The 25,348-nt window shown below is 38.1% G+C and overlaps 2 protein-coding genes and 2 non-coding genes across 9 annotated transcripts in view; 2 read left to right on the top strand and 2 right to left on the bottom strand.

Moving 5' to 3' along the window:
- Positions 1-122: 122 nt before the first annotated feature.
- Positions 123-24,831, bottom strand: LOC122575466 (synaptic vesicular amine transporter). Of its 5 annotated transcripts, none has more exons than XM_043744465.1 (12): positions 24,528-24,831; positions 9,873-10,027; positions 6,735-6,986; positions 6,315-6,480; positions 5,764-5,906; positions 4,764-4,946; positions 4,566-4,667; positions 4,054-4,228; positions 3,469-3,520; positions 3,156-3,339; positions 2,334-2,467; positions 123-2,244 (listed from the first exon to the last, which is right to left on the bottom strand). In XM_043744465.1, exons 2-12 carry the CDS (start codon positions 9,985-9,987, stop codon positions 2,176-2,178), a joined length of 1,575 nt encoding a protein of 524 aa, XP_043600400.1. In that variant the 5' UTR covers positions 9,988-10,027; positions 24,528-24,831; the 3' UTR covers positions 123-2,175. The 5 variants fall into 5 exon arrangements, with proteins under 5 accessions (XP_043600400.1, XP_043600397.1, XP_043600401.1 ...); XM_043744462.1 differs by lacking the exon at positions 24,528-24,831 and adding an exon at positions 19,183-21,082; XM_043744466.1 differs by lacking the exon at positions 24,528-24,831 and adding an exon at positions 18,242-18,476.
- Positions 3,838-3,910, bottom strand: Trnak-uuu. Its single transcript has one exon. It is a non-coding gene; the product is annotated as a tRNA-Lys (tRNA).
- On the top strand, positions 7,177-7,248 carry Trnaa-cgc. The gene has a single exon. It is a non-coding gene; the product is annotated as a tRNA-Ala (tRNA).
- The window catches only part of LOC122575461 (alpha-1,6-mannosyl-glycoprotein 2-beta-N-acetylglucosaminyltransferase), a 42,344-nt gene continuing 26,467 nt past the window's right edge, over positions 9,472-25,348 (top strand). The window contains exon 1 of one of the 2 annotated variants that reach the window (XM_043744441.1): positions 9,472-9,544. The gene's annotated coding sequence lies outside the window, so the exon portion shown is untranslated. The remainder of the gene's footprint in view (positions 9,545-25,348) is intronic. The other variant, XM_043744448.1, reaches the window with a different exon arrangement.

The raw sequence follows: 25,348 nt of genomic DNA, 5'->3' as shown, positions 1-25,348 counted from the left end.
AAGTTCTATCGTACGCGACAGATCTTTCATGTTGGTTAAATCATAGTCTAGAAAAAGAAGAATATGGAAATGAAGAAGCTGGTAAATCGTTGTTGATTAATAATGAAGTTGACCCGTAAATGTTAACTACATTCTGTTATAATTGCTCCTTAAATACATACGTACGTTCTCTATATTTACAGAAATGTAAAGAATCCTTAACGAGAATATATGTTGCATTGTAACATTAATACAGATAATTTATAACGATATATCAATGCAAGGATGACAATTCGTACGTTTCTTTAACCTCTTTGGCTCGTTACACTCGGTTCTGGAAATCGTTCGAGATCTCGATCCACTTTTGTGAACACGATGCCCCTACTCTGTTACCTTTTCCTCTCGAGTACGCCCGGTCGTGGCAAACGTTCGCGATGAATTTGCAAATCGAATTGACTCGCGTTTCATATCGGGAGTAGGTCGGCGTTCGCGTGACAACGTAACGCAACCTCGAGAATTCACGGAATTCGCGATGGAAAACTGTCTCTCTCTCTTGAATAGAATTCAATTCTATATATGTATATGTATTTCATATTATATTTCATCTCGTTGCAACCCTTCTGCTATATATATATATATATATTATTATTATTATATGTATATTAACATAATACCTACTTTTGTACAGGTTCGGCAACATCATGAATTCAAACGTTCTACAACACTACTACAGAGATATATAATATTTTTCTTATCGGAAAATATGTATCACGAAATTCAATCGTGGTAACCTCGCACTCGAGATTCATCTAACATGCAACGACACGATCCGTATTTTTGTTAATTTCCATACGCATTCGCAGTAGCTTAGAATCCAAACATATTTATAATCATATAACTTTTGTTCGTAACGATTTTATGCATTTTTCACGAGCAAACAACAATTATACAATGATCAACGAGCTTTACCATATTTTGTAGCGATATAAGTAAACGATATATACGTTCTATGATATATTTCTATAGATATGCCCTACCTATAGCTAATATATTATACGCGCGCGTGTATGTATGGATTGTGTATTGTCTACATAGAATTATTAGAAGAAAGAACGTGTTATATACGAGTTTGGTTCCTACGTTACTATATTTTAATTCGTTTGATACCTATTACAAACACGCACAACGGAGAAAAAGGAATCGACTTGATCGTCGGAAAGCATTACACGCACAGAAAAAGGAAGCACAAACATTTTCTTGTTAGAGTTTTCCGCCGCGAACTCACATAAAGTTTATCGTGTAATTTGCAAATTCGTTGAACGCTGTTGACTCATCCTTCGATAATTATAGTTTCATTTTGGTTTGAATATATTTCCTCCGCGTCGGAGGAATATTTCTCTTTGGTTATTGGCGAATAATCTATCGTAGAGCACAACGAAAATACTCGTCAGCGGATCGATCTGACGAGTATCATGCATCGTGCGAAAGAACGTGTCGAAATTCGGTCTTTATCCTAACTCGTTAAACACAAACTCGCGAATCTCCAATCCTTAAGGCATTACATGCTTCGTAAGTATGCTTACGTAAAAGGTAATCAAACCACTTCTCATGGTCGATTCAATGCTAATTCACAATTCGATCCAATGTAATTTCGAGAACTCTTCATCGTGCCTGCTCGCCATTATCGCATGGTTTCCCTGCAGCCATTCAGGGAATCCAAAGCAGGCGGTTCTCCGAGTAAATAATTTTCTTCTTTCTCTAGGAAATTGATACTCTTTGAAACATCGACAATGACTCGAGCGGTTGAAATTTCGCATAGCTTGCGTTTCACGACAGGACAACATCCCAATCTTGGGCATCGTGCGTTTAAGCTACACACGTGTTCGTTATATCGATGTATTTTTGCCTCGGTGCCTCGATCAATTCGACGTAAGTGTAATTTATCGACGTTAGCTACGTGTCATCAACGTATACGATTCTCTTGAACGCACACACTTATTCTTACGATCTAATGTTACGTGTATATACAGTTTGCGCTAGACAAAGGGATACATAATAATGTTTTGCCTATCTAGATTTCTCGGAACGTTATTAACATAGAGATTTTCCGTATTACATTTAACTCGTTGTTCCATCTTCAAGAATGTAGAGAACGAAATGCACGCCGCTATCCTGTGTTCAGAAATATCCGTCCATTTACTGTTCCTCTTCCTCATTCTGGTACGTTACGTAGCGCACAGACGACTTCTCGCCAATTATCAACGACTAGAAGGTAATACATCATTAATACGACGATCGAACGAGCTTTCAATTACGAATTTTTGAACAAATAGAAGCAGGAAATTTCGTCTTACCTTCTGTTCCTCTTTCGTTGGCGGCGCCCGCAAAAAGTACATCAGTGGAGCATAAATAAAGTTCAAAATGGCAATGCCAAATAACATCCATTCAAAGCCGATACTGTTGACTAACGTACCACTCAAAGCAGGTCCTGACAATGAACGATTAATAATCAAAATATTACAAGTAACACAGCTTTTTTGAAATTTAATTAAAAATTAAAAATAAAACTGACAGAGTAAAAAGTTCGTCGCATGTTTAAAATTTGAATGCGAACGAATGTTTAAACGACGATTGGAATGGAAATCCGTGTGAACTAAAATATTTGAAGAATCCGGAAATTGGTGTTCTATCAGATTTAAAAGAAAGCAAGAAAGGAATAACAAGAAAGAAGTAGTAGAGATTATTAATGTGCTATACAAGTGGTTTGATTCCTGACAATGACTCCACATTGGCGTCACGCGCAAATTATTATTATTATTATCAAAAATTATCGGAAGGATTGATAAGTTTAAAAAAAATTTATCAGTCGTAGTAGAACAATACGCGACTTCGTTCCGCTGTCAACCTGTTAATCACGTGTCTAGGTTATGAAATAAAAAAATGTAAAATGTAAAGTTAATCTATTTGGCACCTAGCATTTGGCATTCAATGCCTCCAGACTATCGGTATATGTTGTCATTATTTCAAGATTTTCAACTAGAAGGATCAATATGTATTGTCAATACGATATTGTCAATATTTATTGACAAATAGTATCTTGGTTGAGAATCTTACAATATTGACAATATTATTGATTAGGTTCAATTATCAAGCAGATTTTTCACATATACACGTACCAACGGCAAAACCTAAACAAAACGCAACATCTCCGATAGCATATACACTTCCGTAGACAGCGGTGTGTCGTATGTCGACTAAGTATCCCAATTCCGGCATCATCGAACTATCCACCATTCCGATAGCAAATCCCAAGCCTGCGTTAGGTACGATCAGATGATGAATACTTTTAGCCAGCGGTATCTGTGAATGTGAGAAAACTAATCGTATCATTGTTTAAGAAAATAATAATAAAAAAATGTCGTGCTCTGTAGTTTGACGATGATTCACGTTGGTCCGTACAAGTAAAATAGGAAAAAATGAAATACTTACGCACATCAAGCAGATGCCGATCACGACCAACCCGATCAATGCAGCTAACCATCTATAATAAAAAGGAAGAGATATTGGTAGATATACGAGAAAATAGTTCGAATAGAAGGAATTGAAAATAAGTAAATTGCGGATATTTATACATTTATTGTATAAATTTGAAGTATAAAAAAGAACGGAATGTATATATTATACAGGAGTATGTAAATTTATTTTTATTTTCGTAGGTAAAACGAATCTCTAATTGGGTTTCATTTCTTTAATTATATTCGTAAAAAGCTAAATTTGCATAAATATTCGTGGTTTACAAATACGGGAGAAAGTTATTAGGGAAAGAGAAAGAAGAAAAAGATATAAAAAAAATTAAGCCGCCCGAACAGGGACTCGAACCCTGGACCCTCAGATTAAAAGTCTGATGCTCTACCGACTGAGCTATCCAGGCGATGATAACCACGTGTTTGCTTATCCACTGCTAGCAGAATTAAATTTTTACAAAATATAAAATATTCAAAATGTTTGACATTTACTGGTGAATATTAGAAGGAGGGCTTACAGAAGAAGATATTTGTAATAACATCTACTAACCTGCCCATTCTATGTCCGAGTGGTCCGAAAAGATTAGTACCGATCAGATAACTAATGCTTGCCGGTAGAAAGGCAGCACCTTGCTCCCATCTACTCGCATCCATCGTGTCCATCATCCAGATAGGAAGACTGGGTTCTAGCATTGCGATACCCATATTGGCGAATGTAATAGCACCTGAAGAATAGATTGGTCATTGGCAATTGAAAGGGTAATGATACGTGTTAATCTAAGGTGGAACAAATGCAGTTTAGCGGATGAAAGAATTCTATAAAATTGTATTTGACAAGAGCAATGAATAAATACAACATACACGACAATATGGTGAAAAATATCTGGTACAAAAGTTGCTAACATGCGCATATACAACTAAATTACTTGGTAACTTTAAACTTTCTTTACAATATGTTTGGCGTAAATCTATAATACTTAATATCCCGTATATTGGCTAGGTTTCTCGCCCTTATTGAACATTTCATTTTTTTAGGTTAGTGGATGGAAAAATAATAGGTACCAGCAGCTAAAGAGATGTAAGGATCGGTGACCAGAGATTTGAGAGACGGTGGTTCCGCTTCGGTGTACACGACAGACGGTTGAAGCACCAGAAGTTGCAGAACTGGGAATGGTATTATACAAAGTACAATCGATAAATGTAAGATAGAATGGAAGTAAATGGCGCGTAAGAAGAAGATGAACATGGAGAAATACTCACTTCCGTCGCCAAGGGCCAATGCCGAAAGTACTAAAAATGGAGCAGATTTTCCGACATATTCGTACATCGCGCCGCCAAATGGAGGCCCGATGAGAACACCAAGAGCCAATCCACCGAGTGCAATACCCATCGCGTTACCACGTTCCTTGTCGTCTTGGTATCTTTCGGCCAACATTCCCATACCTGTGAATGAATCGAACGATCGATCGAAATTCGAACAGAATGAAGTCCAACTATATTTCTTTAACGTTAAAAAATATCTTCGGTTTGGACAAAATACGAAAGAGATCTTATTTCTCGTTCTCCTGTCAAACATCTCTTTAAAACGTTATAAATTTCTTTATTTGCTAGAATGAGAGCAGGGTTAAAGTATATATAGAGGATTGTAACAGGGTTAATAATACTCATAAAAAGACATTTAATACATTCGCTCTGCTGGCATAATACATTCGAGACCGGTGATCTTGAATAAAACTCATCCCAATGACCAAAATCTTTTTTAAATTTGTTATAAAAAGCAAGCGAAGGTAATCAATATAGGAATAAAAAAAAACACATGTTAGACAATTTTTATTTAAAAGTAAAAGTCATGACATACACGGTACGTCATCGATCATCCGTAATAATTTTGATGGATGACTATGTGATATGCTATGTGTGTCATCCGAATAAAATAGCGTTTTAAAAACAGCGTCTCAAAAAAAAAAAAAAAGAAGAAAAGGAAATACGCAGAAGATAATAATATTTAGTTCAAGGATTGGAAAACTATATAATATGTATATAATGAGCAGAAACATTATTTATACTTGTAACTGTTTGAGAATTGACCAAAGAGACTGATGACATACATATGTCGTCGTCGGTCATTGCGGCGAGATACATCTGTCTCGAATGTGTTAATCATCATTCTCGACCCCATTGATACGTATTCAATATTCATACGTGGGTTGCTTCTCACGAGCGAAACGTTAGACACGTGCTTCGTATTTATGGGGTTTACCTGAAACGCTGGAACACGAAGAGCCGATTCCCTGAAGCGCCCTTGCTAAGAAAAGAATTCCGTAGCTTCGTCCAAACGCAAATATTAGTGTAGAAAGGAACATAATGATGAAGCCAGTGAACATGGGTATGCTATAACCGATTCTGGAAAGAAACACAATGGTGTTGGTCAAATCAGACAAATAACGAGTTCGTTTCTGTACTTTGACGCACTATAAATACGCGTGAAACGGCTTTCACATTTTTATTTCGAGTAACAATCGAATAATTAAGCGGAAGAACGATATACAGATCCAACTTAAGTCGTGTAAAATTAATGTTGTCTGTCTCGATATTTAGAAAATTAGGAAAATCATTAGAGAAGAATATAATGGTATGCAATTTTTTGAAATTTTTAGACCAGTGAAAAGAAACTTAATCCCATTGCAAATGGTAACAGAACAAAATAACAAACAAAAACAATAATAATCTTATATAAAAGGAACAAACGAACATATTATACAACTTAATATACATACATATACAGCGTACATTATGTATGTACTCGCTTACTTGTGGGTAAGCGGACCGACGATTGGATTTGCCAGCAATTGAACGAAAGCCTTGGAAGCGAACATTAAACCAACAGCAGTCGTTTCTTGCAGCAACTCGCGATGTCGTTGCGCCTTTTCATCCGGATCTTCCGTTGGCGAACTTATTTCGCCGCTATTCGTACTCTCTGGGACAAACGCGAGCCAATAGCGATTAATCATGGTATACTAATCGTATTACAGATTTTCTGCATTCATCACATGGAGATTTTCCATGGAAGATAATTTTTCGCAAACAAACAGAATATTCAAGTAAATTATATTCGTTCGAAATAAAAATTCGATAGTTGTAGATAAATATTTTCTCGAACACAACGAAACATTGGCACGCTCTAAAGCAAGTGCAAGAGGCTCACAATATCACGAAATAATTTACTCTTACCAAGCAAACCGCTTGACTCGATGCTAGAAGGCGTGCTCACGTAAAGAAACTCCAATTGAGAATCATTCGACTTGGTCACGGCACAAGGACATTTCGGCGTAGTTGTTACACTCGAACTCGTAGACGTGATGATATTAGCGCTTGTTGGTTGAACACCGGTGAACGTTCGACGGGGACCACCCTCATTCAGATGCTGACTCAAGGTTGCGTTAGGATGTTTGATGTCGTATAGAAACTCCGGTATAATGGGCACTGCAGCACAATCATTGGAAACGTACAGAGCATAAGACAAAGATAGAATGGAGAAGACAAAATCTATTTAGCATCAGCAAAGAATCTATTCGACAAAGTAATTCTACGGTATAATACTAAATTAGAATTCAAAACGCGTGTACGTTCTGGCTTCTGTGACGAGGTGTTCCGTTGTTGCATGTAACAGCTCGGGGGTGTAACTCAGTGGTAGAGTGTCTGCTTCGCATGCTGAAAGTCCTGGGTTCAAATCCCAGCACCTCCAACAACCAGAGCGTTATCAGTTTTTTTTTTTTTTAATTTCTCTTCGCGTAAGTCGTAAGTAGAAATACGCCGAGACTCGGACATGTAAATTCGCGATGCTCCAATCCCAAACTTCGTGACGTCTTGAAACTCTCGTAAGTCTTTCTTTTTTTTTTCTAATTAAATGATACCTTTGTCAGGAAACAAGATCTTAACAAATTCGTTTTCAGAAAATGAAATTATTTGTTGGTGAATCTGTCCAACGTACAGAGGTCTCCGTGTATGAATAGGCGCGCGCGCGCGCGTGTATGTGTTCTCCTTCGTAAGTATCAGAACACCTGCTGCTATCGTGTGAAGCGCGATAATTGACACACATTGTTAGCAACATAATTAATTCATCGAAGTTTAGTATTTGTACAAGGTAATTATCGAATCGTCGGAAACTTGCAAAAACACGTCGAATTGTAAAAATTATTTGCAAGAAATTCAGAGAAACATTCCTCGATGAATTTAACGAGTACGTAAAAATGTTCGAAGCGAGACCATATAGAAACACTTGCGATTGTTAGCGATGCGACGAAAGAAGGAATCAGTGATGTAAACTGATAAACCGTTACTTTCTAAGGGGAAGAGGAAATGGTAATAAGAAATCAGAAACGAAGGTACGGTGTTAAAAGGGCGACGAAGGTTCACGATCGTTTTATCCATCGGAAGCGCGTTTCCATAATTTGTTAGCGCGCGTGAGAGCGCTGGGAAGCTGTTTCGTATACGCTACATAAATGTATGACCACTTATCTGGATTGCCGGAACGTCGTCAGCCGTCCCCTCGCGTATATTTCCTGGCAGCTTCTAGCTTTCCGAGCGAAGAATCGTGTGGGGGTCATATAGACGCGTGCCTCGTGAATTAAACATCTTTCGAGGGCACGATAAAAGAAAGCCAGCTCTCCACCTCTACTTGACCACTATCGGTCAAGAGTAAAAAAGCTAAACAACTGGAAAACCCGAGTAACCATTCGCTAACGTCCTATCCATTTTTTTAACCATTTCCTTCGATTTTATTTCCCACATTTTATTTCCTATATTTTATTCCCTGTATTTTATTTCCTATATTTTATATCCCGTACTTTCTTCCACAGCTAAAAACCACATATATAACGCGCTCTCCCTTTGGTTAAGAACTTGATCGTGGACATTTTGGTCGAACGAAGATTCGAACATGATCGCGAGTCTGAGAATCCAGCAAGCTGGAAGAGTTAAGAATAAATGATTCAAGAGCGAACAAAACGAGGAACATTCGTGTGAATCTACCTCAACGTTCAAAAATATTTTCCGGCATTTTCCGGGCTCTTTCACTTTTATCAGATAATTTATTGATTAACATTGTTAGTCAAACGACGAGTTACAAATCGTAGATTATGGATTCCTTTTTCTCGTACTCTTACGGAGAGAACTAAGGAAATGAAATTTACATAGTAATTCGTTTCGTCTACCGAAGATTACGACGAGAGTACACCGCTTTGAATATTTTATATATCTTTGTGTATCTTTAAATCTTTAAATTTGTCATAAACATATGAAAATCCGCAGTTTGCTAATGGCATTAGTTCGATTACAGTTTGTTACTAGTTCTCGATGAATTAATGTGCATCTTAGCAATCGCGCGTAATTCGTGAATTTGCCCGCGAAGCTAGAATTTCTGACAAAGTATACGTAAAGCAAACTTATCGCTAGACTGCGAATTCGAAGAGGTAAAAATGCGTTCATAGTATTTGGCAAATCTTTGCTCAAATATTAGAAATTATATATAGAATTATATATAGAATATAGAGTAAACCGTAACACGTACAAGCTCTACGAAATAATACTGTAACAAGAAGCTACAATATTCGTGGAGTGACCAAAAGACCGAAGGGGTGGTTTGATGACGCTTCCCTCGAGACCGTCTACAAACCCGTACAGTTTCAAGAACATTAGAATTTCTGAGTTATTAATGTTGTCTTGTCAGAAATAGATAAATTTGAGTAGCTAGCATAAATTATATTTCAATTAAAATGTATCTATGACTTACGATCTTTGGCATATTGTTGAAATGTTAATATGAGAGATAAGATTATTAGTCTAATTTTAAACATGAGATTATCGTTTTGACTTTAAGCCAGAATGTAATTAGTTTGTCCTTAAGCATCGGTACATATCGTTTGTCTACCGAACAGTGCTGATCGATAGTTCTTTTTTCTTTTAAATCGATTGACATGAAATGAATCACCCAAAGGATACCAACGAATTCATATAAAGAGGAATTAACCGAAACGGTCGCAGTAAGTGATTAATAATAGTTAAAAATTATATACGTAATTATATAATTACGTAATTATAGGTAAATTTAGATTTTTACGAATATAACTAAAGAAATAGAAATAGAAAGAAACGATAAAAGAATTACAATAGAGATTTCTTTCATCCTCTAAATCTAAATCTCTTATAATGAATACCTTATATTGGATATTTTTTCCATGAAAATATAAAGATCCACAGTCCATTATTGATCATAGCAAGATAGTAATAGAATTTTAAAGCAGTCGAAGAAATTGATTAATCAATTGGTGAAAGGAATCGAATCGTCCGTTGCGAATCGACGCTACTCACCAACCGTGGTCAGAAGCATATTGTCTAAGAGCAGAGCGATGGCAACGATTATGAGAACCAGCTTTCGCGATTCTCGACATCGTTGCAACCAGCCGCTCCATTCTCCACCACCCATCCTTGTTCTACGAGTCACTCGTCTTGGTTCGTTGGATAATCTGTAAAAAAAAAAAAGAATAGATAAAAAATAAAGCTATTTAAACAGTTGGAAAATTAAAAAAGAAGTTATTTATACGCTGTGAAATACGCGCTAAAGCCAATTACAAGCTATCATTACAGTTCTATCTTTACTTTTACTAAACGCTTGAAACCTCAATGGAAATTCACCTCCGCTTACACGAATACATTTAAACGTCTATAAATTATGTTGTTAACTTCATCATAGATAATTTTCTGCTGTCCATTATTACCTATTACGTAGGTGGAAGAAATATGGCGGGGGCGTAAAATCGGTCAGTGGTTAAAGTTTCCAACTTTCGACAAAAGCGTCGAGTAGGGTCACCGATTGATCTAGCCGCTAATTATGGTCCCGCGCTTAGGGGTGTATTCCGCACGTCAGTTTTTCCAAATCGACTTCTCTTGCTTGGGCAGTTTAACGACGAGTAATAAAATCGAAACTTGCAGAAGTTAGAATTATAATTGTCCTCCTTTACAACAAGACAGTTTCTTTTAAACTACAAAGGAAGAACTAATCCTGAATTTACAAACAGTTTTGAACGAGGCTCGTTACGGCCATCAGGCCTGTAATATGCCCAATTGTTGCCATTATTAAAAGCTGTAAAGCTTCAACCATTGGGCCGAATATACGACCTGCCTTCCAGCTCCCTTCGAATATGTTTCGCTTCTGTAGAATTAACTGCGACACAGAAAAATCGAAATTTGTGGCGTTCATGGCTACGAATGTAACGTGGGTATTTATGCATTTATGAGGAATTCAAAATTGCAAAAATGCATAGAATGCATGAAATATGTAGAGATGTATAAAATATGCCAAGTATATGCTCGTTATAATGTTTAATGGGCAAAAGGAGCGAAGAGTGAAAGTAAATAAAACTGCAAGCGCTGAAGTTAAAGTTTTGTGGAAAACAACGTCATTGTTATTTACACAAAATGTTATTTAGTGTTAAAATATAAGAGAACTTATTTGTTGCATGTACTATGTATCGCTTTACGATATTTTTATTTCAATGTTTCAGACACCTGTTAACTAACGATGAGATTTTGCATTTTATACTTTGGGAACGAACGATTTTATATTTTAAGAAAGGATGTAGATCCCCATTATGTAGTTTTCTTAAAAACGCTGTAAGTGCCAGTACAGATTTTCTTATTTAATGGGATAATTGAAGCAGATTTATCTACGTACATGTCCAAGTACGAGGAAAGGGGCTCGCTGGCGCATGCCACTTACGGTTTAATCTAGAAAACCGATCATTAGACAGCGGATCTTTATGCGAGTTCGTGTTTTTCTGAATATAAATTTAAAAAATATGACTTGCACAATTGCTTTACCTACCAAGTATTATAAAAATCATTGTATCTTGAATATTTTATACGTTTTCCTGTATATATGTACGTATATTATGTACCTACATTCTGTGCAATTTCGTACTTTCAAATGTCCAAAAAATCGAAAATACAATAATACAAAAATCCGCAGTACACCGATCATGCAACGTGTACATTCTATATCGCATACGAAATACTAACAACTGTATGAATTATTACCATATTGCTTCTCTCCATATTCACCGATATTGGCTTTCACATAAACAACCTTTTTAAGGAAAAAGAAATTCTTTTTAAAAATGCCACTTACGGCCTCTTTTACTTCTTTCGCTCTTCGAATCTCTGCTCGAGCTTTATCTCTTCGGTTGTGCCCATAAAAATATAAATTTACATGGAAACCCCCACTCCATTTACTAAAATTTCTTTTCTTATTATTATTTAATTTGTACTTTACAATTTGTCCAGCTGGACATTCGGTGAATTTTTCTAGCTATTTACTAAAATACAGGCAAAAGAAGGTTTGTGAAGCTTTCGGGAAAGTCGCACATAAAGAAATCGCTTGTAGTGAAGTTGTATTTAAGTTACAGCAAAGTCATGTCGAAGAGAGATGCCGACCGAGTAAACTAATTAGCGGACCAAAGGTGTCGTTGTGTGTGTGTGCAATCGATGGCAAGTTCTTTTAGCTACGTTTATTCGTTCCATTCCATTGTTCAGCACGTTTCCTCGAAAGATCTTCGAGCGTCATTGAGCGTCGAAAACGCTAAAATCAAGTTTCGTTTCTCTCCGCTCGGAGATTCGTCGATTTACGCGGCGAAAGGAACTTCCTATCGAAAATGGGACAGTAGAAAGTGGTAGAAATAGGAAAATCTTCGAGAAAGGGCATTTGCTGGCTCGTGATTCGAACTTCCGGCACTCGAGGTACTCTTTGTCGAGTACAAATTCTTCCGACAAAATTTTACGCATTCGACGATCGAATGGAATTTCCACAATTTCTACCCGTGTCTTTTATAGATTCTACAACGCATTAGAAAATTGACATTAATCAACGTGTACTTTAGGCTGTGGGCGATACTAGACATTAGAACAACGAAGAAAGTTGCTGCAGAGAAATGTCGTTCGCGGCATATTTTCCAGCTTATGTTTTCACTTAAAAATACACTGACAATTGCGTAGCCCGATAAATCAGCCGATGAACCTTCCGCTTTGTTTCATTCACGCTTCGTGTTTCTCAAACTGAAGCAAACGAACGTATAATATGCAAGTATGGTATAGAGGGTGTAGCATAAGCAATGTATTGGTTTTATACTGCGAAAGATTTAAAATACTTTATCAAATTTATAAAAAAAAAGACTCGGAAATATCGTCTTTGCGATCTAAAGTAAAAAATCTATCCGACCAGAAACTTTTCCACATCTCATGCACATTGGCGACTAATAATCGAACGTAGGTTCGCGTTAGCAACAGAAAGAAAATATTTTTCGGTTCGTTTATATCGTTTACTTTACCGAATGTCCAGCTGGACATATTGTAAAGTACCAATTAAATAATAATAATAAAAAAAAGAAATGTACATCGCTTTTAGGAAAAGAAAGTAATTTACGTGCTCTTCGACCTTCTACGTGTAAGGCTCTCGATAGCTATACGTCTATTTCGAAAATCTGGAATAATTTCTCTCTGAAACACGATCAAAATCGTTCGATGCTTGGGCTATAGAATTAACGGCATTAATTGGTCGCTTTTAACGGTATCTCCCATGAACTGTCGCGCAACCATTCCACAGGCGATGCCCTCGCCGCTCCTCTTTTATTCGTAATAACTCGATTACTCGATGCTTTTAGCTCGGCTAATTTTCGCACGCTCCCCGTGAATAGGAAACCATTAAGGCCGTCTAAAGCGGTACCTGGCAACGATTCCTACCACTTCCCTCCTTGTCACCTCATTAAAAGGCGCTTTCTCGATTTCTCTTTTTTCCACGAAAGGGCACAAAGAAGAATCCGCGAAGCAATCTGCAGAAACTCGTGCAGTCGATAGATCACCGACCAACCGAAAAGGTAGAAAAAAGAGAAGAGAAAAGAAGAACTCTATTCGGATATAGAACCCGTCGTCTTCGAGAGGGTTGCTGGCGCGAGATAAGCCTCCTTTGGCTTTCGCTCGTTTCTTTCAGCGTAATGTACACACCTCTCCATCATTCGATGTTCGATCGTTTATCCGTCTAGTCCACCTGGTTGTCTCTTCGGATAATTTCGTATAATAGATAATTCGGAATTTCCTCGTACGCTGTCCTCCATAAATATTTAGATATTTCCAAATTATCGTAACTTTACCATGGCTGCGAAATGTGTTTGGATATTTTCAAATTATTGACAAAGAATAATTGTATACCAGTGCATTCGTTAGAGCATTTCCGTAAGTTTCGTATTATTTGTTTAAGTAGAATATACCTTTACACGATGAAAAGTAAAGAACACTTTAATGAAAAATTAAGATGCGGTCTTTTTCTATTTATTTCATTTGTACTTTACAATTTGTCCAGCTGGGCATTTGGTAAATGATTGAAATACGTGCATATGCTTTTTGTAGTCACTGTATAAAGAAAAATTTCCGAATGTCCAGCTGGACAAATTGTAAAGTACAAATTAAATAATAAAAAAGAAAGAAAAACTGTATAAGGCACGTATACGTCGCGTTAGAGTAATATTTGGAAAATTTTCTTATCGCGTATCTTTTCTATAGGCAATGTCCTTCCTCTCTTATTTGTCTGAGATAATAATTCTTAAATAATTAAATCCTGTAGTCAAGCTAGTGTTAAGTTAATTTCCTGTAGTTAACCTAATATTTATGAACGAGGATGTACGTATGACATTTCTATCGGACAATGAGTGTGAGCCCAATGAAGTTTGCACACTCAATTTCTTAACAATAACGAAACAGACGCATACAGAGAAATCACGTTTTACGTCGATACGAACTTCCTGCGTAGCGCGGGAGCACGACTGTCACGAGCCGGAAAATCTCTGTCATTTTGCGTCCTTCAGCAAGCGAAGGTAGGCGAGAAGAAATAAAGAGACGGTAGAAATAAAGAATAGGAAGGTGAAGCGAAAATTTGGGAAGTCTATTGTTGGTGCATCCACTCGGATCTGGTGGCCAAATGTGCAATGTTGACTTTAACAGATAGGAGCAAACCGTCGAAAGAGATCGGAGGAAGGGAAGAAGATTGCAAGCACCTGGAAGAGAGAAATTTAGGATTTTCTGTCTGTTGGCAAGGGACGTGGTGATAGTGACATAGTCAGGTTATAATAGTCCCGAAAATGTAACACCTACGGACTGAACAAACTCAACCCAATACCTTATCAATGGTCAAAGAAGAAATCGGCAAATACGCAAAAAAATAGAAGGGAGGAATGTCAACACGTCCAAATCTGCTGGTTGCTGAAACGCGCAAAATCCATATAAAAAGAAGACTAAAAAGATAGCACCCCACTGACCTCACTAAAGAAGTAAAATAGACAAACTCAAAGATGGTATTCAGATGGGGGTAGCTATCCACGTGTTATTTGGCAATAAAGTTAGAAAAATTTATCAAACGTCCAGCTGGACAAATCGTAAAGTACAAATTAAATAAATAAAAGAAAATACCAGCGAACAATAGCGTGTGTATCGACATATATATAATGGGAAAACGGTTAGTTCTCTTCGCTACTTTCTTCGCGTGGATATGCATATTCGCGAAAACGAAACGAAAGTGGATGAAACGAAATGAAGAGAATAGATTCTACACGAGAAAAGGCAGAATCTCGTAAGAACGAAAAGCCGGTAAAGACTTCTCGCAGGTAGAGACGGAACTGCTCGCGGTCATTCTTCGTCGTAATTACCGAACAGATAAGAGAATGAAACACGACGGAAAGAGAGGAAAGCAAAGTATGGGAGCCAACCAAAGTGGTAAGAGAAAAATCTTCTTCGGTCTTTTCCGAGAATAATGCACGCACCCAGGGGACCCGGCTTTCAGGAAAATGCTGATTGCTTCTCTCCCCATCCCCGTCCACCACCCGCCACGCCCGGCTGTCATCCCTCCCCTGTTAACTCTTCGCGATTTTTCCTTGCCAATTCTTTTCTTCCCTCCGATACCCTCGCTTCTCTATACTATTCCTTGCTTCAGATATCTGTTTACCACTTGGTTTCTTCCTTCATTTGCCAGAACACAGGCGCGCACACCCTTGTCTTATCAATATTTCGCTCGATCCTGTACACGGTCATCCCTAACTAAGGCACATATCTATTCACCTAGAAAGACATACATATATGCATGTCTCCGCTACCTCCATAAATATTTGCACATTCTACATTTGGTAGCTACCACTCTGTCCATTTCGTATCATTTAATTTCGTTTTATCTTGGCGGATATGTTACGTCAACGAGGTAGCAAGAAGAGTTCACGAAACTGGTTTTCTCGATAAATAATATCTGCGTAATTCCACTATCCTTTATATCTGTTTGGACACTCTGCGCTTGAAAGATCTTCTTTTCACTTCTTTTCACGTTTCCATTAACTTTGTTTTATTTCATATATACAGCAACTACGAAAGATACTTGTGCATACACACTGTGTTCTTTTTTACTTTTCTTTTCCTACATTTGATTTTCACAGAGTCGATCTTTCGTACTGTGTTCCTATATCGTATTTCTATTTTACATTTACTTTCTTCTATTTTGTATTTCTATAATCGTACGAAGACGCTACTAAATAGCAAGCCTAATTAATTAGTACACTAGAAATACCATGATAAATACAACGGTGTACAAATAGCCGTAGCCTGTTGTATTGCTGGCTATTGTTATCACTTCGTTTCATCCAATTTCGCTTCATCGTATCAAGAAGGTATCGAATACAGTTAACGACACCTGTTTCCCCGATAGACGTATATGCACCTCTGTGTTATATAGATCGAAAGACGGTTCGTTTCAATGGTTAATCGAGCTCGAATTGAATTTTCGAGAAGTCGTATCACGTGCAACCGCGGACGCCTGGAATCGATGCCTGAAGTACAACGCGTTATCGACGAGAATCTAGATGCTGTCGAAAGGGTTTGACATGGTAGTGGCTTTGCGATTGACAGTTTAGTTGGCTTCGCGTTGATGAAGTGACTGTGGAACCAGCAACTCGTCCGACCTCGTTATCCCGTTTCGATGAACGCGTACGCGCTTCCACGCTGCTCCTTCACCACCATCAACCTCCGCGCCACTCGACCACCCTTTTTTTCACACCCCTGTTCCCGACCTGAACTTAATCGACACCGGACCTCTCCCCATCCCCACTTTCACCCCTATTCTGCCTCTCATCTCGTCCCACCTATTCTTACACCCATTTTCTCTTTTCGCTCGTGCTCGTGCATCGACTCGACGCACGTTGTGAGTGATTATTCAGTGGCTCGCGAAAATATTTCAACGCGTATGTGGAAACATTTTACGGATATATCTCACGTGTGTTAGTTGAAACTCCTTCGAATTTCTTTAGAACTGTAACGAAACACGATTATCACGATTTTATTGGATGAAGCTACAGAAGCCTGTAGGAGTTCTGTGCCATTTATCGTGAACATAAAGCTCGTAGAGATCGCTAAAGTATTTAGACGGTCGATTATTAGTTGTATTAATTAGCTACAATATTTAGCGAGACTATTTTAATACCACTATTCGTACTGTGCTTGCATTAAATGGTCTTGTCACTATTATATTTATATTCGGATTGATTTTACCAATATAAAATTGTGCAAATTGTACCAACGTACATCTCGTTATATCGTTAATGAAACTTCAAAGTATCACTGTTCTTGCTGTGCCCTAATTTTCTAACAAATACATGTTTGTAGTAAATGTTATACTCTGGTTAGCGATATAAAAATGTACAAATTTGACCAATATATAACAGTGGAGATTTTAGCGATATAAAAATGTACAAATTTGACCAATATAAAACAGTGGAGATTTTACCAATATAAACTTGTGCAAATTTCACCAACGTACATCTCGTTATATCGTTAACGTATCACTGTTCTTGCTGTGTCCTAATTTTCTAGCAAATACATGTTTGTAGTAAATGTTATACTCTGGTTAGCGATATAAAAATGTACAAATTTGACCAATATAAAACAGTGCAGATTTGACCAATATAAAATTGTGCAAATTTCACCAACGTACATCTCGTTATATCGTTAACGTATCACTGTTCTTGCTGTGTCCTAATTTTCTAGCAAATATGTGTTTGTAATAAATGTTATACTCCGGTTAGCGATATAAAAATTTACAAATTTGACCAATATAAAACAGTACAGATTTGACCAATATAAAATTGTGCAAATTTCACCAACGTACATCTCGTTATATCGTTAACGTATCACTGTTCTTGCTGTGTCCTAATTTTCTAGCAAATACGTGTTTGTAGTAAATGTTATACTCTGGTTAGCGATATAAAAATGTACAAATCTGACCAATATAAAACAGTGGAGATTTTACCAATATAAAATTGCACAAATTTTAGCAATATACATAATCGTGTTAGTCGTAAGGTTAATTAATTTTCAAAGTTTCCTACAACGTAGTAACGTATTCATAAAAATGTGCTACGATAACTGTCGGAATATGTACTTTCACGAGTCATTCCTACAGCGAGAAAGGCGAGTTAATAGAAAAATCGTGTCGACCGTCAACCAGCTCGATTTATCTTACGTTCATGCCAGCCTCGTACGTTTTATTCGCTCCCTACAGACTGCTCCTTCGATTCCCGATTCTTTTTCACGAACCACGAGTCATGGTAGAACTGACTAGCGAAAGACGTATAACGTAATAGAGTATAGAGGATACGCACGGTAACCGGCTAACGAAAATCGTTTCCTTTCCAAGAGACCCAGTCAGATCGGATTTCCGACAGGCGAACCCTTTGCACGCGCCGCGGTAACTCCTCCTCTCTCGTAAAGTTAGTTTCCACTTTGAGAAGCAATTAGTACTGCTGCTGCTGGTGCTGCTGCTGCTGGTGCTGCTGCAGACCGAACAACCGGAATAGCACAGTTCCGTCGAATGAATAGCTCGATCGTATCTTCCAGACAACTTAATAACGCGACTCTCGCAGCCAACAGACAGAATTACTTGAGTAGGACGCGATTAATCGCGACGAATGTAATCGACTTTCCTCGAACCGTATTACGTTAACTATCTTTTCAAACCTTGCCGAGACAGATCTGGCACAACTGGAAAAAGAAATTTTCTGGATGAAAAAAAGAAAAAAAAGAAAAAGAGTAGATGGAAATCGAGGAGGATGGAAGACGAGGGCGCGAGGAGACGCGTTTAAAAGGCAAACTGTTGCTTCGCGCCTCAACAAGTTGGCCGACCGAGGAAGCGATTAGCTGACAGATCGATTCACGGTTCCGTCTTCGACACACGGTTAGAAACTCTGCAGTAATCCTGTCACACCTTTCTTTTCCTTTTTTTCTCCCCCTTCTTACACTCGCGTTTCGTCGAGCTTTATCATCTGCCGTTAGGTCGTTAGGCTTCGTACTTTACGTTTCTTTACGAACCGTAATTAAGAATACGTAATTTCCGACTAATTGAGAAAGCTTGAAGCACATTTGTCTGTAGCAGATTTTGCTCAAAGTTGAATCGATTCTTTGAATGTCTAGTTCGTATATATAGTACACATAACGTGAAAAGCGCTGTGATCACTAGAATCAAGTCAGATTGTGGTATGATACATGGACTTAAATCAAGTAGGATAAATGTCTGTTTGAAATTTTGAATTTTTACATTACTTACAGAAATTAAAAGTCGCAACAAAGTTGCGTCTTTTCGCTATATTTGCTTATTTCAGCGAACGCTCGAAAGGTTAACTGCAAAGTATGGTTCTACGGTTCCTGTCGATCGTTCCGGTACACACAGCTTGATAATTCGTAAACAGAAGACGATGTAATGATAATGTTGAACGCAAGAGGCACAGGTGGTTGAAATTTACTCGACAAAGGCCTAAAGCACAGTTTGCATAAAAAAAGAATACTGAAATAAGAATGGAATACATCACTGTGTCCTGAGTAATTATTCCGCTGGTTGTTTCAATGGAACAACAGCCTGCGGCACGTGAAAATTATCACAACTTACCAAATACCGTGTGTCATTTAAAAACTATTCTTTCATAGCAAAATGTGCTAAATGTAGCTTACACCGATACCCGAGATTTCCACTGAATCGCAAGACGCGACATAAATATCCGCCTACTATGTTTCACAAATTACTTTACTCTTCTTTTGCACCTAACGCGTTCGTCTTCTTGTTTTCGCCAATGTTCGCGGAGGAAATCGCACGGTATACTGAGATTACACGTACACAAATGGTTGACCGTTTACGCTGCTTACGTTCAAAGTGAACGAAACCTCGCGTATAGTGGATGTTTATGCATACAAAGTGAAAGATAGAGGAGAACAAGAGACGAGAAAGACGATCGTTAAGCCGGAATAACGAGCTTAGACCGAGCGCCGAGACGATCTACGTAGAACGATCGCCGTCACAGCTGCATTTACTGCGAGTTTCGAAAATCATTGCACCCTGTTGATAGACAATGACCGGTGATCGGGAATTTTCCGATCGAAAATATGGCTTCTTTGATAACAATATCTGTGCAATACACTTTCAGACCGTTTCCATGCACAGGAAGAACATAGTATGACAGAGGAGAGGAAAGAGACACAGTTCATGTGAGGAGGAAAAATGATTCTGTTGTCTACAGTCTACAGGATAGTGTGTGTACGCACCAATCTTTTTTGACATTTATTTTCACCACTTATGACAAATAAAGAAACCCTAATTGATTCTCTATGTAGGAAGATATTTTTTAATGGGATATAATTGATCTTTCTTCGATGCATATTACCGTTCATAAACGTGTAGTCGGCCACTTTAGTCAATTTGTAGTAACGTTATCTGAAATTGTATAGAGGTAAACGTGCTAACCGGACATTAGTATAATGGCAAAAAGGCACTTTGCGTCTTTCTATGAAATTAGTATATTATAAATTCAAATCAGCCGTCGGAGGACAGCAGTGATATATTTTGCTATCTATTTAATATCAGTGACTGCGTTAACACTGACTTATAATCCATAAATTATCGGCTCTAACGATAAACCGCTTATCGATCAGCAAAGTAATTTTACAGGGATCGGCGATCGAAAATGCTAATTTTATTATTGGACGCTGCTTCTCGAAAAGTAATTCTATTCTATCGCACGTAGGTATAATAATTATAAGAAAATGAAATCCTTGCAAATCGGCGTTCAGCCGTAACTTCGTAATTAAAATACAGCTTGACAAAAATAAACAGCTGTCTTTTGAATTTTTATGTTTTGAATGCTGATATATGTATGTGTAATACGTAAACTGCTGTGTTTGTGCGTTTATGTGAAGCGCAAGTATGCAAAAATGCATAATGAGCTCGTATACGACTGCTAAATATAAAACTATCAAAAGTGAAGCACGGTCGTTTAATGGGAACTCCTTACGCGTATTTGAAAAAATATGAAATTGCCATAACCACGGCAATTTATTTTTAGATAATACACGTAACATACGATGTAATTAAAACGGGTGAACGCTAAAAAGATTCGTCGAAACAAACGGCGATTTATTCTCGTTTAGCATATTCAATATAGAATGGTCTATTAAATAGTATTAAAATAAATAAAACTAGCAATGTTTAATTGAAACAAATTACGGTAATTTATTTCTATACTTAATAATGTAACACACGATGTAGCGATATTAAAATAGATAAATGTTAAAAAGCTTCGTCTAAACAAGCGGCGATNTTATTCTCGTTTAGCATATCCAATATAGGATGGAATATTAAATAGTATTAAAATAAATAAAACTAGCAATGTTTAATTGAAACAAATTACGGTAATTTATTTCTATACTTAACATATGTATCGATGTAGTGATATTAAAATAGATAAATGTTAAAAAGCTTCGTCTAAACAAGCGGCGATTTATTCTCGTTTAGCATATTCAATATAGAATGGTCTATTAAATAGTATTAAAATAAATAAAACTAGCAATGTTTAATTGAAACAAATTACGGTAATTTATTTCTATACTTAATAATGTAACACACGATGTAGCGATATTAAAATACATAAATGTTAAAAACCTTCGTCTAAACAAGCGGCGATTTATTCTCGTTTAGCATATCCAATATAGGATGGAATATTAAATAGTATTAAAATAAATAAATACTAGCAATGCTTAATTGAAACAAATTACGGTAATTTATTTCTATTATTATATATTCATTTCTATTTATTTCTATTTCTATTGTATCTAAATATATGTAACACACGATGTAGCGATATTAAAATAGAAAAATGTTAAAAATCTTCGACTAAGAAAGAATCTATGTTTATTTAAAGTGTACATGTAACGTATCTAGAACATGGCCACGTTAAAATACGATAAATAAATGTTAAAAATCCCCAGGAGAAAATAGCCGTGACGATTGTTTAGAGAATAATTCGCGATCCACGGGTTCGGTACTCGTCGTAATGCACGTAGTACACGTAGAGCGCACTATGGGCACGCGACTCATCGAAACAATCAAATCGCCAATACGCATCTATATCCTGGACATTTTTGATCTCGTGGGGATGTTATAGGGTGCGACATCGTGAGTCAGCAATAGGGGCAATGAAAAAAGGAAGACGTGGAAGTAGCGAGACTCGACCGAAGGAATACGATTGAAGGGAAACAGGAACGCGAAATAAAATTACGGCTGTGACGTCGTTTAAACGAATTTACGATATCCTCGGATACGTATTACGAAACTCATCGGCCGTCTCGCTATCTTTGCATAGTATGAAAGGGCGCAGAGACTGGCTTGCTTTTTCAATCGATACAAACTCTAACAAACCGTCATAAATAGGCAGATTGAGAAGACGTGAAATTATCAAAGGGCCAAAGGGGCAAAGGGAACGTGAGAAAGAGAAATGAAGAAAGAAAGAAAAGCAAAGGAAAGAAAAGAAACGGAGGAGGAAATGAAAGGTAAAGAAGACAAAAAGAAAGGAGAGCGGAGAAACTGCTTTCTCCGTTACGGCGAGACGCCTCCGTAGACAGACAAATTACAAAAATAAGAATTATTAACGGAAAGAGAAATGAAATCACTGGGAAAAATGAAAAAGAAAAGGAGAAATGAAAGGGAATGGTAAAAGGGTAGGAAAAGAGGGAACTGCGAGAGAAAGAGATAGATAGATAGAGGGAGGCAAAGGATAGAAAAGGCGAGGAGAAGAAAGGACAGAGAAACTGCCTTCTACGCTACGGCGAGACATCTCGGTCGAGACAGGAAAATTGCAAAAATAAGAATTATTAAAAAGAAAGAGAAATGAAATAATTGGGAAGAAGAAAAAAAAAGAGAAATGGAGGAAGAAAAAAAGGGGTAAGAAAGAAAGAGACCGAACGAGAGGCGAAGGATAGAAAATGCGTGGAAAAGGAAGAGCGGAGAGTGAGTTCGAAGGAGAAACTGCCTTCTCGGTTACGGCGAGTCTGGCGATCGAGTAATCGCATTATACCTGGTAATTACAAGACCGCTCGCAGTGCTACGAGACAAGCCTGTAGCTCGAGCAAAGTACCGAGCAGGGTTATGCAGATTGCTTTATAACCTTGTTACCGATCTATTAACCTCGCGAGCTTGATACCGGAAACTGTTTTTCTTACGAACCGTTATCAAAAACGTCTCGTCCCTACTAAACATTCAGAAATGCGACGCTCGAATCCGAAAGAATATCGGCTAGATCCTCAGGCAGCACGATCAACATTTCTTCCTTACGTTCTAATTTTAATCGTTATGGTCGTAGCCGACGAAGTAAAATGTCAAAGCGGAGGACGAAGATTTCGCAACCGTACGGTCGAATCTAAAGCCAAAGCTGCGTGAGACACGCGGAAATGAGGGTACAGCCTGGAGTGTGAATCGAAACCGAGCTTTAAACTCGACTGGAGCCTCGATTAGAATGCTACGCGACCCCGAGCAATCGCGAGAAACAGGCGAGACAAACGGAAATTTAACCAGAAAAAGGAAAAGCCGTGCACTTGCCTTGTTTTAGCGAAAGAGTGGAAAAAGCAGGAATACGAATCGAACGCGAATCTGATCTTTTCTCTTGTCATTGATCGTCGTTCGGAGGAGGAACAGGGCGTCGACGATCAAAATTCTTGCTCGTCCTTCTCCTCCTTCTCCTCCTTTCCCGTTCGTTCATCGATCCACTGGTTCGCGATCGTCACTCCGCTTTTATCTAAACTTTCGCGAATCTAAACTCTTGCGGAACGAACAACGTGTCGATCGTCGTTCTCATTCGCGATCGGTCGCCACTCTATTTTTGTCGAAATCTTCGCAAATCTAAGCGTTTTTACTGTAAAAGGAACAACTCGTCGATCGTTGTGTATCGTACTGTATCGTACATATCGTGGCGTAAGTTTGAAAAGAAAGTTTGAAGTTGATGCTTGTGTGTAACAACTACGTTACATTAGCGACATATTTGCGGTACTGAACATTTTTCACCATGTTGATGACAGCCTCTGTATTATATCTATTCGTCGTTTAATCGTTCTTGTCGATAATAACTCCATTTTCTAAAATGATGCTTTCTTTTCGAACTGTCGTTCCTTCGAACTTTCTTTTCTCCTTCGCTGCATGCACAGAGAAACAAAAACGAAAACGAAACTGAAAAGGGAGCCGATCGAGAGAAACGCGAAAGCGACTATACGGAAGAAAATATCGATGTCTCGCTGCAAAAATATCGTATGCCCGCTCCTTGTCAAATTTGAGCTTTTACATGCAGGACATTACGCTGTACAGAAATCGCATTTACATTTACTTGCCAAATATTTCTGTTTGCTACACTTACTCTCATCATCGTGTTCATTCCTATTTGTCATTTTCTATTCAACAAAGAAATCGCGACATTGTACAATTTGCAACCAATTTTACAATATCATCGACGGGAACAAACGCAACAACGCAGAGAGTATCCGTTTAACTTACTTTTCTCGAAAATGCCAGAGACGGACGCACGATAGTTACGCGGCAAGCCATCGATATTACGGAAAACGATGAGTGAAATTTCTTACCTATGGCGTTGAAGATTGATCGGTAGGGCAAAGTGGATCGAACGTGCGTGCAGACGATAGAGAAGTCGGCCCCTCGGAATTGATGAATCGCTGGTGAACGAGACGTCGAGCCGGTTAGCGTGGAGTAGCCGTGCTTCCAGGTGGAAGCGTCGCGGCCGATTGAGAGTGACGATGGTGGCGAGGGTGCATCTCACCCCGATTTTTCCGGCTCGGGGCTCGGTCGCACTCTCTGCCCACCGTCGTCCGCATTCGCTTTCGCGTTCGCGTTCGCGATCGCGGCCACGTCCACGTTCGCGCCTCTGCCACTTCTTTACCCGTCACCTCTCTTCTCGATCCTCGAAGATCCAAAGTCCTTTCGGTCGGACGCGAAAGCGCATGGTCCACGGTGCCTCCGGAAGCCCCCACTGTTCTCCTTCGCTCCCGCCCCTTTAACGCTCCTCTTCGCCCTGTTTCGAACGCTTCCGCGTTAACCCTGTCCCTACCCACACACCTCATTCATCCCTCCTTCGAAACCTACGGTTCTCCTCGCCACCGTCGCTTCTCCGACTTGTCATTTCATCTTTTCTTCATCCACTTTTTAATACTAGTTATCCTACTATTCATTTACGGTAGTTTAGTCTTTTTCTTTTCATTTTCATTTCATTTTCTTTTCTTTTTACAGTATCTTGCCTTCGATCGTACCCTTCTTCGTTCTCTAATCGTATTGGTTAATATTTCGTTGCCTTTGCTTTTCTCCTTTCCTCTTCATTATTCTTTTTCTTCCTTCTTTTGTGTATATTTTACCGATTGCATTGTTTTTCTTCGCTTTTTAATTACGCTAG

This window comes from Bombus pyrosoma, linkage group LG15, assembly GCF_014825855.1.
Source record: "Bombus pyrosoma isolate SC7728 linkage group LG15, ASM1482585v1, whole genome shotgun sequence".
In the NCBI taxonomy this organism is placed as follows: Eukaryota; Metazoa; Arthropoda; class Insecta; order Hymenoptera; family Apidae; genus Bombus; species Bombus pyrosoma.
This window is presented reverse-complemented; position numbering and strand designations above follow the sequence as displayed.